The sequence below is a fragment of the Ambystoma mexicanum genome, chromosome 14 (genome assembly GCF_040938575.1).
Source record: "Ambystoma mexicanum isolate Mex_15411 chromosome 14, UKY_AmexF1_1, whole genome shotgun sequence".
Classification (NCBI taxonomy): Eukaryota; Metazoa; Chordata; class Amphibia; order Caudata; family Ambystomatidae; genus Ambystoma; species Ambystoma mexicanum.
The window spans coordinates 606909560-606926017 of NC_090940.1; the positions used below are offsets into that span (position 1 = coordinate 606909560).

At 47.3% G+C, this 16458-nt stretch overlaps 1 protein-coding gene across 1 annotated transcript in view; it reads left to right on the forward strand.

Moving 5' to 3' along the window:
- The window catches only part of VIPAS39 (VPS33B interacting protein, apical-basolateral polarity regulator, spe-39 homolog), a 375619-nt gene that overhangs the window by 104094 nt on the left and 255067 nt on the right, over positions 1 to 16458 (forward strand). The window contains exon 6 of the mRNA XM_069637994.1: positions 14005 to 14066. Within this exon, the coding sequence (XP_069494095.1) occupies positions 14005 to 14066 (62 nt within the window). The remainder of the gene's footprint in view (positions 1 to 14004; positions 14067 to 16458) is intronic.

Sequence of the window (16458 nt, forward strand, 5' to 3'; positions counted from 1 at the left end):
TATACTTTGGTGAACTACAGTTCCCAAGTAGTAAAGAGGGATTTTCATCCCCTTTACATTTTATATAAGTGAGCCAGCACACCCCACCTTATGGGGAGTGCTGGGGGGATACAATGTATCCCCTTTCTTACTTACCTGCTAACATTGTGTTACAATTGCTAGTTTACGTGAATGGCTGGTGACAGTGGTTTTACCTTTATGACTTTTAGTCTTCATTACTCGCAGGCTGTTAATTCAGCCTCGGTAATGCACAGAAGGACCACCATTTTCCTAAAATGGTGTGCCCCTTCGTTTCTCGCCATTTCTTGTGTGCTTGCTGTTTCTGAGGTCTTGCCCTGCCATTCTAGGTGGGAACGACCTCAGTGGCTGCTTTATCTTCGGTTGGAATCCTTTGGATCTTCGCCCAGGTTCCAGAGTGTCTGAGAAGGCAGGAAGCAAGGGAGGAGTCCAAAACTCTACAGCCCTTTGTCTTTCACCTTGCCTGAAAAGAACAAACTCCAGTGGGAGGCTGGCTGTCCTGATTGGACCGCCAGCCCGCCCCTTGCTGTTAAATGCAGGGAGAGAATGCAGAATGTGTGAGGTAGTTCCTGTTAAATACTACGAACCTGGAAGCTGCTAACAAGTCGACCATTGGAGCTGGAGCCGAAGAGGAAGATGAAGAAACAGAGATTTCCAGCGACCAAAGAGCCTACTGTGTAACATGAGACTGCTGTAACCCTTCCTTCCAATCGATCTGGGAGTCCCGAACACAACGACTCTTACCCAGAGGCTGGTGAGATCCACTAGTCCCAAGAAGACCTGCATTTAGAGCCATCCCACGACATGCTGTAACATTGCTTGGCTGCAATCCGCTGGGACCTCGAGTCATTGTGCAGTGCACAGTCTTCTGAATTCTGAATCAAGCTGAAACTGTGGTGGAATCCTGCAGGACCCCCAGAGACATTAATCGAGTCCAGAAAGTCCCCTCAACAGAGTGCTGGACCTTGCAAGTGACTAGAATCTGACCAGCGATATTCAGTCTTCACCTGGCTCCTGAAAAAGTTGTCAAAACTACAGAGCCGCATCCAGCCGTGAAGAAATTCTTGCATGGAGCCTTCTCTGTTGATCCCTAATGCAAAATCCCTTCCAGTGTCATGTGTTAAGTCTGCATGACAAGAAATTAATCAACCTGGTTTTTGGCTGCAGATCCTGAAGTGTTCCTGCTGCAAATACTTCCTCTCTGCTGAGGTACTGTGTTGGCTGGGGTATTTACTTACCATAATCCTGTGTGATTTCTGTATAACTTTTGGGGTGTTTTCTCTGATTGAGAGTCCTCTCGTCCAGTTCACCCAGGCCCACTGCTGAAATCCTCCTAGGGTGTCTTCTCTGAAATCCCTGGACCCTAACTAACTCTAAAGTGAACTACTTACTTGTTTAAAGAGACTTCCTCAGGAACTCTGACTTTGCCCACAGCTGATTCCTATCTCACCCTGCCTACAGCTGGCACCTAGACCACTAGGTCCCTCTTTTGCCTTTGAGTGAACTCATGCAATAGACTAGGGAAGGACTGGATAAGAAAATGATTCTGTCTAGAAAATATGACAAGTGTTTAAAAGTACTTACTTGTGAAAGAGTTGGTTGAAAACTGTCATTCTGAGAGTGAACAGTTACAAACGTTCTTACTTATCTTGAATGTGTTTTGCCATTCTGAAAAGTATATATAAGGTTATTTTACTCACCTATGAATTGGTAGTACCTCTTCCCAAAAGTAATGCTGTTGGCTTCACTTTACTCTTCCTGTTAGGATATAATTGTATGTGTTCACTAACTGGGTCTTGCTTCCCCTGACTTGCTGTTAGCCTGTCTAGAATAAGTCTGCCCAGGTTTTTACTTACCTTGAATAGCTGTGCACAATACTTAATAAGCGTGTTGTGGGTTTTACTAACCTTGTTCTGCTTTGTGCCCTCCTAAAATAAGTTAGATAGTTATTGCTTACCTTAGTCACTGTTCCACTGATCTGAAAAGTAACTGTAATTGTATATTACACCCTACAGTCATACTCACGTGGTATATCTGTGTGTTATCCTGAATGTAGTTATCATTTTATACTTTTCCTTGAATCTGTGTTCCACTATTCGGAAAAGTATCCTGGTAACAGGGTTGGTTTACTAAGTGATTCCTTAACCGAGTGTCACTGCATGACTGACAGGTTCTACTACCCTTGACTTACTGTAAGGTAATCTACAAGTAGATGATGGTTTTACTCCCCATGAATAGGTTTGTCCTATACTAAATGTGTTTGATAAGGTCTAACTTCCCTAGAAATACTGTTACTTTTCTGAACGGGGTCTATGCTTTGTTCTGTGCAGTTAAAAGCATTGTGTTGTGTTTTTATAATGTGTTTATGACTCTATGACAAAGTACTTACCCCAAGACTTAACTTGGCCTAACTGTATGTATTATAAATATGCAAAAGGTCTGGGAGCCCTTCTACAGAGAACGAACGCGGCCAAACAACCTGTTCTCTGGGTAGGTACCCACTTGGGAGGATCTGCAACCACATTTTAGCCCACTGTAGTTTTCACAGAGGAGAAATAACCATTTGCATATTAGTCTGGTCCCACCCACTCGGGCAGTCCAGCACCGAAATGCTATGGCAATTCCCTTCTGAACAAGAGTACCAACAGCAATCCCATACACGTGTTTCAGCCTAGTCGAGCCTCATTAGCGAGGTGAAGCTGTGCCTCTCTAAGCACAGTGAACAAGGGGTCCACATCTACATTAACCTGGGCTTCTTAGGGTGGACCAGACAGATATGCAAATGGAGTTCTCCTCTGTGAAAGGTACAGTAGGCTAAAACGTGGTTGCAGACCCTGCAGAGTGGGAACCTACCCTTGGAACAGGTCATTTGGCGGTGTTCGTTTTCAGTAGATGGGCTCCCAGACCTTTTCTATATATGTTGAGGGTCTTGGGGTTTCAGCCTAAATTACCCAGGGTAATCCAGACATGGGCCCCTTGCTCACTGGGATTAGAGAGGCACAGCTTTGCCTCACTGATGGGGTCTGACTAGGCCGGAACATGTGTTTTGGGTTGCTGTTGGAACTCTTGTTCAGAGGAAATTTGCCTAGCATTTCGGTGCTGGACTGCCCTTGTGGTTGGGACAAAGACTGATATGCAAATGGATATTTCTCCTCTGTGAATGGTGCAATGAGCTAAAACATGGATGTAGACCCTCCAGAGTGGAAGAACTTCCACAGAACAGGGTATTTGACCGATGTTAGTTCTCAGTAGAGGGGCTCGCACACTCCTTTTTAACTTTGTATTCATAATAAACCTTTATTTTTTTAAATAATACTTCTGGTTGTGCATGTTTCTGTTGAACCCTTGGTATACTACAAGATCTTTGTACCTTCCTACAACCCTCTCTCCCTCCGAATATAAGCCTGGCTGCTCTGTCTACGGTACCATATACTCAGGTAGTACAGCCTTATACTAAGAGTGGAGTTTTGTACGGTCTCAGTTGTATAGTTTTACTAAGCCCTTAGTTGGACTTCAGAAAAACTGTCTTAACACCCAGTTTGACCTACGGTTATTTTCCGTCCTGATTGGTGTTCGAAGGGCTGCTTAGCGTACCTGTTTCAAGTTCCCCCATGGCACCATTCAGTTCCAAAGGGTGAAAAAACCCTCCCTAGTAGCTACCTTTTCCCTTACATTTGCCACTGAAATGCTGAAAGCTGGGCATAGGAAACTGTCTGAGGTTCCTCAGACATCCATGATTAATAGCAGGCCCTTTCCTATAATGGTCATTTATGATATGGCATTTATAACGCGCCTATACACAAGTGTTTCAAGGCGCGACGAGGCAAGGGAGGGGCAACAAAAAGGGACGACAGACAATGATCTTACTAGGCCAGATGCCATTCAGATCACGCAAGTGCAGGGGAAGGGGGAAAGGGAAAAGTGCGAGGGGGGGAAGGGAGATGGGAAAGTGCAGTGAATGGGATATTTGAATAATAAGTTAAATAAAACCGGCTAGATGGTGATAAGTGCAAGGTAAGTGCAGACATAAGTGCTGATAGGGGGACTGTAGAGAGACAGAAAACAGTCCCCAGGTACAGGGGGTGGCAGGGAGGCAGTGCAGGTGGGCAACTGGCGGGGCCTGGGCCCGAGATCAGAAAGGTAACCAGTGCAGTTTCAGCCAGGAATTCAGCAGGGGATAGAGGGAGAGAAAGCAGAAGCAAAGAGGAAGGTTTGGAGGTGCTTCCGGAACCAGAGGTGGTTCTCCTCAAGTTTCAGGGAGGCAGGAAGGCTGTTCAAGAGAGAGGCCCCTTGTTAGGCCACTTACCTGGGGGGCGGCGAGACGCTGCCGGTCTTGGCGGGTCTATCCGAGGTTTCAGCTCGTAGGGAGAGGAACCTCCCGACGTCCGAAACCTCGGATTGTTTTCGGCGCGCGCATGCGCTGTGATACGCGGAGGCCGGCGGCTTGCGTTCCAAGCCTCGTTGCCGCTCCTGCCAGGGCGGCTGCGCATGCGCAGTCCAGCCTGCGCTTCAGGCCTCGGCTTCATGCCGAGGGCCGTAAATAGCGGCTGAGTCAGAGAGCGAATCGCGTCTTAACGCGGTTCTTTCCTGACCAGCCGTAGCAGCGCCTGCCTTCAGCTCGCCTTCCTCACCTGCTTCTGCCCTTCCCTGCCGGATTCCCTGGTTCTCTGGTTCCTACCCTGCCTGCCTTGCCTGGTTCCAGTCTTCTCTAGCCGGATCTCTGGCTCAACTCTTCCTTGGATCCCTTGTGGGGTCCCTCCCCCTGCTATCTGATCTGGAATCAGCCAGCCTTAAGCCACCTTGTTTGGTCTCTGACCTTTTGCCTCGCCTTTTGGCTTCCCTCTCCGGTTCCCCTTGGTCTCTCAAGTTGCCTGCTCCTCCCTATCTCCAGACTCCAGATCACCACGCTTATGGTTCTCTCTGTGCCCATCTCGCTGTGGTGTCCAGACTCTGCAAGTACCTCCTGTGCATTCCTCACTCCTTTGTCAGTAGCATCACCATCTCTCACGGCGCAGTAACTGCATCAGACCCACAGGGGAAGTATTTGTACCTCTGGAGGTGTATCCAATTCTTTGTTCTACTGAGGAGGATTGGAGTTGCTACTATAGTATACATTCAGCCAGCGACACTTCCACCAGCCTGGCCTCCCCAGTTCGGACGCCTTCCAGGAATCCTGCCTTCACAGGTGCTGCCCGATCCCGGGACACACACCTTAACAGATTAAGACGCTTACCTATCTGTACTGATCCAGGGATGGATGACATGGCAGATTTAAGGAGTGAGATCAGAGCTTTACGTGCCGAGATGTCGGCACTTCATCAGGAGAATTTGGCATTAAGACAGATGGTGGCTCAAGGGACCAGTGCTAATATTTCGCCTGAGACAGTGATGGCACAGACCTGTCCAGTGAAATTCGACGGAGATCCCAGACGAGTGGCTGAATTTTGCAATCATTGTCGAATCCATTTCTTGTGTCGTCCAACCCATTTCAATCAGGATAAGGCCCAGATTGGATATATTTTGGGCAATTTGGTTGGCAATGCGTTGGCCTGGGCTACGCCCCTTGTGGAAGCCAAGAGCCCAATATTGGAGGATTTTGTAGCCTTTGAAAAGGCCTTTCTGGAGGTTTTCCAGTCACCAAACCTAGCAGCTACAGCTCAGAACCAACTAATGGACTTAAAACAAGGCTCCAGTGACATTATTGCTTACATCAGCCGTTTTCGCCAGTTGGCCACGGATTCCCAATGGCCGGAAGTTACCCAGAAGACGCTCTTTCGTAGGGGACTAAGCTTATATCAGCCGTTTTCGCCAGTTGGCCACGGATTCCCAATGGCCGGAAGTTACCCAGAAGACGCTCTTTCGTAGGGGACTAAGGGAGGAATACAAGGACGAGTTGTTACATATACCAGAACCAGAGACCTTGCAGGCTCTTCAAGAACAAGTCCTACGTATCGACCATCGATTGACTGAGAGACGGAACGAGAGGCGTAGATCTGAAAAGCCGCTATCGAGAGTCCTGCCAGAAATTCCTAAAGTCTCAAGCTCACAGGAATCAGCATCTGAACCCATGCAATTGGGAGCCCTAAGAGGTCCTCTGTCAGACGCCGAAAGGAAAAGAAGGAGAGATCTCAGGTTGTGCCTGTACTGTGGGGCCTCCGAGCATTACCTCTCTAGATGCCCTCAACGCCCTCTCCGTAAGTCGGAAAATTAAACGGCCTGTCGTATGTAGGGAAGGCAACAACAGGCCCTTCTTCCTTAATTTCAGTCCTTCCAGATGACCACCGGGAGAAACAGCCAATGCAGCCAGTGGTACTCTTGGCCTTGAGAATCAAGGTGACGTGGGCAAGAAACGAACCAGTAGAGGTTCTTGGCCTGTTGGATTGTGGAACTTCCAGTAACTATATTGATGCTGACTTTGTAGCCAAGAATGGGATCACTTTGCTACAGAAGAGATGTGCTTCCATGGTAGAAGTTATTGATGGTACTCCTCTGTCTTCTGGACCGGTTCATCAACATACAGGAACATTACAACTACAAATAGAGGAGCATCAGGAACTGATCTCTTTTGATGTCATCAAGACACCTTCATACCCAATCATCCTGGGCTTACCTTGGTTGTTGCATCACAATCCTAACATCAACTGGGAGACCAGGACTCTAGAGTTTTGTTCAGCTCATTGCAAGCAAGAATGCTTAGGCACCTACCATCCGGCAATGAAGACCACGACCTCAACCCAGACCGATGTATGTAGTAGAACAAGCCTTTACTCGGTCTCTACTATACCGTCAGAATACATTGAATTCCAGGAGGCTTTCTCTGATCCAAAGGATATCCCGTTGCCTCCGCACAGAAGCTTTGATTGTTCTATTGATCTTCTTCCAGACACTACTATACCACATGGCAAGGTCTACTCCCTAACAGCACAAGAAAAGGAAATACTACAGGAATATCTACTGGATTGCTTACAAAAGGGATACATCGTACCCTCCACCTCTCCTGCGGGATTTCCTTTATTCTTTGTTAAGAAGAAGGAGGGCACCCTTCGGCCATGCATCGATAATCGTCAATTAAATGATATCACGAAGAAAGACCGGTATCCACTCCCCTTGATACGAACTATAATGGAGTCACTACATGAAGCCCGGGTGTTCACCAAGCTAGACCTCCGAGGAGCTTATCACCTAGTGCGCATAAGATCTGGTGATGAGTGGAAGACCGCATTTAAGACTCCAATGGGGCATTACGAGTACCGCGTGATGCCCTTTGGCTTGTGCAACGCTCCCTCAGTTTTCCAACGTCTTATGGATCACATATTTGCTGATTTAATCGGAGTATCAGTTTGGGTTTACTTGGATGATATCCTTGTGTATTCCAAGGACCGCAAGGAACACATAGTTCAAGTTAAAGAGGTTCTAAAGAGGTTACAGCAGATTCACTTATACGTCAAGCCAGAAAAGTGCCATTTCCATCAAGATCAAGTGGAGTTCCTGGGATATGTCATCAGTGCTACGGGTATACATATGGATCCTGCTAAAGTCTGTGCTATTCTAGAGTGGAAGCCTCCCAGAGATCGGCGATCCCTTCAGCGCTTCCTTGGATTCGTAAATTTTTATCATCGATTCATACCATCATTTTCCAAATGGGCAGCTCCTCTTTCTAACCTGACCAGTGTTAAGAGGACCTTTGTGTGGGGACCGGAGGCCGCTGCTTCCTTTTTGCGGTTAAAAGAAGCCTTCAGCACCTCTCCCATTCTTCAACACCCACGGGAGGACAGACCCTTTATTGTGCAAGCGGATGCATCGGACTATTATTGTTACAATTGTATTGTTACAACTTGATCCAGATTTGGAGACTGAATTTCCTCTAGCATACTATTCCCGAAAACTCACCGCCAGTGAACGGAACTATCTTATCATCGAGAAGGAGCTCCTAGCCATTAAGACTGCTTTCGAAGAATGGCGCCACCATCTATTAGGAGGGAGTTTCCCAGTGGAAGTGCGCACGGACCACCGAAACATACAGTTTCTCTGTTCCTTACAATGTAGAACATCAACCAGGCTCGGTGTGCCTTCTTCTTTTCACATTTCGATTTCCATATCACTTACATATCCAACAATAAGAATGTCAAATCCGATGCTTTATCTCGCTCTCTGGAAGCCGATATTGCGCAGGAAAACAAGGGAGAACGTGTGCTTGCCCCGAAACATTTTCTCCTAGCCCTAGTACCCTACTTACAGAGAGTAGCTCAGGAGACGGCAGTGGACCCAAAACTTACTACCTTATTGAAGATTCCTCAAATAAGCGAAAGAAATGGCCTCCTGCTCTTTCGGAAAAGATTGTACTTACCAACTGAAGATCTCTGTAGAGCCGTATTGCAGGGACTACATGATTCCAAAGTAGGAGGACATCGTGGGATTCGAGCTACACAAGAGGTGATTGCCCGCCAATTTTGGTGGCCTGGCTGGGCTACCCAAGTCAAACAATATGTGGAGTCCTGTCCGATTTGTGCCCAGGCTAAGACTCCGAGACAGAGACCTGCAGGCCTATTGCATCCTATTGAAATTCCACCTTATCCTTGGCACACACTAGCCACTGACTTTATAGTGGATCTTCCATGTTCTGAGGGCCAGACCTGCATCATGGTAGTAGTAGACTGCTTTACTAAGGTGGCCCACTTCAATCCTTTTCGAAGATACCCACAGCTGCTCAGATGGCCCAGTCCTTTTTACAGAACATTTACCATCTACACGGCTTGCCAGAGAAGATAATATCGGATAGGGGCTCTCAATTCGTTTCTGCCTTTTGGGGTCAACTCTGCCGACATTTGAGTATACATAGAGCCCTTAGCTCTGGTCATCATCCATAGACTAACGGGCAGACGGAGAGGACCAATCAGACCTTGGAGCAGTATTTACGCTGTTTCACTAATGCTTCGCAGTCCAATTGGATGTCTCATCTAGCCCTGGCTGAAGTAGCTTACAACAACTCTGTGCACTCGGCTACCGGGTTTAGTCCCTTCTACTGTTCCTCTGGCCTGCACCCCAAGTTACTACCTCTCCCTCCCGTACAACCCAGTTCAGTTCCTTCGGCTCATCGGTTGATAGCCAATGTACAAGGTTGTCATCGCCAGGCAACAAGTTCCTTGACTATGGCGCAGGCTAGTATGAGAAAGGCTGCTGACAAGCGTCGGAGTCTTGGTCCGGGTTTTCAAGTAGGAGACCTGGTGTGGTTATCTTTCAGAACTCTTCCTGCCCGAAATCTTCCACTGAAATTGGCCCCTAGATTCCATGGTCCTTTCCGTATAATTAAGCAGGTGTCTCCCGGAGCCTTTAGACTGGCTTTACCTACCTCATAGCGTGTTCACCCAGTCTTTCATGTTTCCCTGCTGAAACCCTGTCGTCCCGATTCCTATGGTCGTTCCCATCCCCGACCTGCAGCCATTGATGTTCAGGGTACACCAGAATTTGAGGTCCAGGAGATTTGTGATTCACGTTTTTATAGGGGAAAATGACAATATTTAGTGGACTGGAAGGGCTACCCCCCCCTGTGATCGCACCTGGGAACCGATTGTCAATGTTCATGCACCTCGTCTGGTTCAGGAGTTCTATCTCGCTCATCCCTGGAAGCCTGGTGCCCTGGGTCTTTCTGCGGGGGGTCATGGTGTTAGGCCACTTACCTGGGGGGCGGCGAGACGCTGCCGGTCTTGGCGGGTCTATCCGAGGTTTCGGCTCGTAGGGAGAGGAACCTCCCGACGTCCGAAACCTCGGATTGTTTTCGGCGTGCGCATGCGCCGTGATACGCAGAGGCCGGCGGCTTGCGTTCCAAGCCTCGTTGCCGCTCCTGCCAGGGCGGCTGCGCATGCGCTGTCCAGCCTGCGCTTCAGGCCTCGGCTTCATGCCGAGGGCCGTAAATAGCGGCTGAGTCAGAGAGCGAATCGCGTCTTAACGCGGTTCATTCCTGACCAGCCGTAGCAGCGCCTGCCTTCAGCTCGCCTTCCTCACCTGCTTCTGCCCTTCCCTGCCGGATTCCCTGGTTCTCTGGTTCCTACCCTGCCTGCCTTGCCTGGTTCCAGTCTTCTCTAGCCGGATCTCTGGCTCTACTCTTCCTTGGATCCCTTGTGGGGTCCCTCCCCGTGCTATCTGATCTGGAATCAGCCAGCCGTAAGCCACCTTGGTTGGTCTCTGACCTTTTGCCTCGCCTTTTGGCTTCCCTCTCCGGTTCCCCTTGGTCTCTCAAGTTGCCTGCTCCTCCCTATCTCCAGACTCCAGATCACCCCGCTTATGGTTCTCTCTTCGCCCATCTCGCTGTGGTGTCCAGACTCTGCAAGTACTTCCTGTGCATTCCTCACTCCTTTGTCAGTAGCATCACCATCTCTCACAGCGCAGTAACTGCATCAGACCCACAGGGGAAGTATTTGTTCCTCTGGAGGTGTATCCAATTCTTTGTCCTACCGAGGAGGATTGGAGTTGCTACTATGGTATACCTTGAGCCAGCGACACTTCCACCAGCCTGGCCTCCCCAGTTCGGACGCCTTCCAGGAATCCTGCCTCCACAGGTGCTGCCCGATCTCGGGACACACACCTTAACACCCCTGCTGAAGAGAGAGATCTACCACCAACTCGTTGCTTAGAAAAGCGACTGACCCCGAGGGAGTTGGATGCGGATGAGCGAAGAGCTCGAGAAGGAAGATATTTGGGAAGAGAGAGTTGAAGGTATTTCGGCCCCACACCCCAGAAGGCCTTGTGGACAATGCAGAGGGTTTTGAACTTAATCCCCGCAGTCACTGGGAGCCAGTGCAGAGGTTTCAGTCCTGGAGAGATACGATCCCTGGGCTTGAGGCCAAGGACAAGTCTTGCAGTCCTGTTCTGGATAAGTTGCAGAGGGCACAGAGTAGAGCCAGGCAGATTTAGATAGTGGCTGTTACAATAGTCCAGCCTAGAGAGAACCAGGGCTCTGGAGTCGGTGAGCTTCTGGGGGAGGGAGAGGAAAGGAAGAATGCCTCTGAGGAGGTGCAGCTGGTAGTGTGACTTCTTAGAGACGTCAGAGATGTGAGGTGAGAAGGAGAGTGTAGAGTCAAAGATGACCCCGAGATTTTTAACCTTGCAGGTGGGAGCAGGAAGAGGGCCAAGAGAGGCTGGCCAGAGAGTTGTAGGGAAGGAGGGAGTGGGTGTGCCAATGAGTATAATCTCAGTCTTTCTGGCATTAAGGTAGAGGTCATTGGCGGCACACCACTCCTGGATAGCAGACAGTCAGAGATGACGGAAGGACAGGAGGAGGCCGAGGGTAGCCTGAAAATGAGCTGGGTATCATCCGCATAGCACTGAAAGTTGGGGCAGAGAGCGGCGATGCGGCGGGCAAGGAGTGCCAGGTACTGGTTGAAAAGCCAGGGAGAGAGGTTGGATCCCAGGGGGACACCACAGGTAGAGAAAAAGATATCAGAGAGGAAGGACCCAAGTTGGACCTGGGAGGGTCGGTCGGAGAGGAAAGAAGTCAGCCACGCCAGAGCCTGACCAGTGATACGCAGGTAATCACGGAGACGGTTGAGCAGGGTGGCATGGTTGACAGTGTCAAAGGCAGAAGAGAGATCAAGCAAGATGAGGACGCACGGGGTGTTGGAGTCAAGGTTGGAGAGCATAATCTCTATACTATGAAAGGTTTCTCTGTCTAGAGCATCGACTAGCTCACTGAGCCGTTGCTCAATTTGTACAGTACAGTCATTTTTTTTAAACACGGCAAGCAGAGGCAGCATACGGTTGAATGAAGAAGAGGAATTCACGGATATGTGGAATAACAAAAATAACTTATACAGCACTGCGTTGAGCTTCTGACCTCTTGTCCGGAAAATCTTTTCTTTTTGTGGCGGTCCAGTCTCTTTCAATAGGACCCCCAGCATAGTGGCAAATGGTTTGTGTTCTCCATACTGAAGTGAGTGGCTATTTTTCATCCTCACTCCCTGGCTTAACTCGTTTGTTTGGGGCCACTTATCAGAGCTTAACTCTACCGGTGCGGGTTGGGGGGGGCTCATTCCCTTATTTATGTCTGTGCTATGTTACGTTTTGATTCCGTAAGGATGGGAGTGCAGGGGAACCTTTTCCTCATTCTTTTTACACTTTTCAAATTTTTCTACACCTAGACAAGTCTGGACAGGTTGGTGGAAGTGTTTTCTTTGGGGTTTTTTGCCTTTTTGGGTGCAGTCGTGTGCACCTTTCTCTTGTTATATTGCATTACAGTATATTGTGCACTTGAGTGCTTAAAATGGCTGACGATAATGTTTGAAGCCCTGGTTTTCTGCTCCAATGTCAATTTGACAGTCTCCCTCCTGGACAGTGGTGCGATGTTGCCATATAAGATCATCGTCTTTTCAGGCTCTGGTCGGAGCCTACAATGAAGCTTCTTTGGATTGGACTGTGCGAGGGTCTGTTGGGGCCAAAATACACATTCCAAACCTTAAGTGACACAAGGCTATACCTGACCTGACTGTCCGTTGTTAGACAATCACCCAGAGTTTGAATGTAGCAGGTTCTTCTGTTGGCAGCCTGGGGTCACCCAACCCAGGATTTTAAATATATGGAACCATTCTTCAGTCGACCCCTGCATCCAAACACAGAAAAACACCAGGCAGCTGTTGCTGGGACCAACATTAGACAAGCCATTGACTGCAAAGTGAAGCTCTCTCTTCACTCGACAGGGAAGACATTTTACAGTGCTTCCCTCCCTTGAAATGCTGGGCCTAACCAGTTACGAACCCTACCTCGCTGATATCCTCCTAGAACTCTGAGGCATAGTGTTTCTGTATCTGGAACACAGCAACTGAAGTGGAGGCTTCTACTGTTGTTGTGATCACATGCAGTGTGGTGCTGTAAATTGTCCAGTGCATCCTTGTGTGGGCCTGGATCTTCTCTCCTCTCCTGCTGCTTACCTCTGCCAAAAGTCCTGGAGGAGCTTGAGTCCAGGGGACCATTGTCTTTTTACCTGCAGACCTTGAACTGGGTTGCAAACTGCTCGCTATATCTGCAGTGTCCTGTAGGTGCTTCAACTTTGTGTGAGTTATCATAGAGGCCTTGTGCAGCTTTAAACTTACCCTGCCAAGTGGAGAGACCGGAACTGCCGAATCCAGAAGCCCAGCTTTCAATGTTGTGACAGAAAGAAACCTCTGCACCATCAACCCTATACCTCCAACTATGGAACTGATGGTAGGCACAGTTGTCTCCAACAACCCTAGCTTACCTGGCTCATTGTCGCTGATTTCAGCAGGGGCTTGTGTGCCTGGATTGAATACCTTGATGATGCACCCCTATTCCCCATTCTTTCCAATGGGCATAACCCTCCAGCTACCTGGACCTACCATTTGGTAGTTGAACCTGTGCACCCAGTCTGGGGCTCCCTCAGAACACTGGGATGGGTAACCTCCCCCTCCGTACATGGTAAACCTAACTTTGTTTTATTATAATACATTGTACTGACTATAGTACGTTGCCAGTCTGAGCACCATTGATTATTATGGGAGAACCTTGGAATACTTAACACCCAAGTGTTTAAGACTTGGATGCTTACCCTGACCATTGGACACTTCTGTTGCTGGATACTGTTTGGTCTCCTTAAACTTAGTATTGGAGTGTTAGTTTTGCCTTATAGAATAAAAAGGCCTATGTTATTTTGTTAAACATCTCTCCCATATTTAGAATAGTCCCACCCATTTTGTACATCTGTATATATTTCTTTCACTTACCTTTGATTAGATATGGCGTTATCCATACGTGTTGCTAATTAAATTGAATATTTTGTTACTTACCTGTGTGAACAATCTATTGCTTGACCAGCTCTTGCATTTGCTAAATGTACTTTACACCAAGACCCAGATCTCCTTAGTCTCTGCATAGCCGCTTGTACTTTTTTTGTAAACCAATGCAGGTCCTCTTAGTGTGGCTTACCTGAACCCTATCAAAGTGGAGATTCTGACACCTCTGTTCTCTGCTCTTGTGCAGGTCTTCTGGATACCTTCTCAAGAAGCATTGCTCCGGAGTTGCGGAAGCCAAAGGCTGACCAGGTGAATTTACCAAACTCTTTAATGATGAAAGACAGTAACTCTCAAAAGGTTGTTTTTGAGATTGAACTAGTTGTTAATAAAGACTTCAATAAAAACCAGGAAAGTGGTGAAAGGAACACTTATCAAGAGCAGTAATATCTAATCTCTAGTTATGGCAAAATTTGACTCCCCATTGGAAGAGCACTTTTCAGGTGCTTATCACATTGTGTGGTTCGAAAGAACTCGTACAGTCTTTCATACAAAACATTCCAAAAGAAGTATACCTCCGGCTCTAAATTAGTTTGGAAAGGTTTATGATGTTCCATCCAGTTGGGGTTGCAATACTTGTGTCTCCCATCCAAACTCGCATAAGGAATTTTTGCTCTAATCACGAAGCACGAGATGCTGGCACAAAAGCAGCGGAGGAACAAGACAAGAAGAAAGATATTGTCAACCCTCCGGGGCACATGCCCATACTTAGAAGGGTCACCTCATAGTGGTAGAAGCCTCCAAAAGAATAATAAAGCCAGATTTGGCCAATAAATCCATGCCCGTGGCTTCACCCTTCACCCTGACGTGCGACCCTGAAGTTGAATCCACAGGCCTGAAGCCTGCGTTGTTAGATTCTGTGATGGATCTGGTGACTCCTTGTGGGATCTGGGAGCCTGCTGCATTGTCCAGGGACCTGGCCCTGGTTTTTAAGCACAGATTGCAGACTGCAAGCCTAGTGCTGGATTGGAAATCTGTACTGGGTGCAGTGATCTGGGGCCATGGCACCTTAACTGACTCTAAGCCGTCTGTTGTACTTTGGTGGGGAGTTGTGTGGGATAGGCCCGGCATTGAGTCTGCCTCCAGTGTGTTGGGTTATTATAATTTTGTTGTATATAAAACTGGTATAAATCAGCGTAATCCCAGTGAATTAGGGGGTGTAATACACATGTTCAAACATACAAATAATAGCTAGTTTAAAAACTGGCAAAAACAAAAAAAGAATAAAAATACAAAATAAAAATTGAAGTTAACCTAAATACAAAGAGAAAAAACACCGGAAACGCGACCCTAAAAAAAAAATGTTCTAAACTTTTTTTTAAGACAAAATGGTTGTAGTGCAAAAATCCATTCCATTATCATTATCAAGCACAGTATGGTAGTTAACAAGGATTGGACATTTCAATTTCACAGTAATTGTAGAAGCTACAAAATGATTAAGTGCCCATGTGAAAATTTATATGTGGGTAAAACAAGTAGACAAATCTGCATGCGAATCACGGAACATAGATCCAAGATAAGGACCCATAACTCTATGGCCAATTTAGTAGAAAAATATTGAGCAATGGGACGTAGCCCAGATGAATTGTCATGGTGGGTTGTCTAGAAGCAACAGGCTGCAGATGCACAAACTTTAGAAAGGGCATTAGTTTTAAGGGAACAACATTGGATTTACAATTTGGGTGCACTGAACGATGGTCTTAACTCCAGGGCCGAATAGCACCCCTTGAGATGTATCTGAAGCATTTTCCCCTCTTAGTGACTATTTTTTAGATGTCACGTTCCACATTACATTAGCACTTTGATAAATGTGCACCCACCTCATGGTAGTTTGAATGCTGCTGCCCAATCGAGTTTGAATTTCACCCACTATGGAGACACATCTCTTTGGACAAGACATTTGGTACACCTTGCTAAGCACATTAGTTGGAGTTTTGCGGCGTTACTTGTATGCTTTTACATAACCAATGACATGTACTTGCATAACTTATGACTTGAACTTCCTACACATTTCCAGGACGGCGTCCAGTAAAGCAGTTGTTCATAGCAACACTGAGTTTGTCCCTTAAGGTAGATGGGTACCCAAGAAATTGCAGCAATGTGTATTTGAAGCATAATGTGATCATTTACATCCGTGTCAGGTTGCATTATTTTATTTAACGCTCTTTCATTTAGATGGGCATCAATTTGAGTGGCAGCAATCGGATTGCACATCGGCTATAGGCAGAATCACATTGCGCACTCTAGTTGACGTGACGCAGCGTAATCATCACGTGACCATATCATTTACGCTCTGTGTAGTTCACCTTCATTCGGGACAGCGTCCGACAAAACAGCCGTGGTTAGGAATACAGAGTGTGTTCCTTAGGTACGCGGGCATCGAACACATTTTGAAATGAGGGACTGAAGCCAATCTGTGATTATTTGAGATTAGCCCTATTTCATTCAGCGCTTGTTTATTCTGACTTTTAACCATCACTGCGTCCAATACATGGGATGGCAAGTTCGATAAAAACAGATGTGGTTGAGCATCTTACACAGTTTATTAAAACGTCCACTGTCATTTTCCTTTTGAAGGGGTTTCCCAGTCACAGAAGAGTGGCAGCGAGGTGACATTTTAGCCCCAGAAAAGGTACAGAGGTAT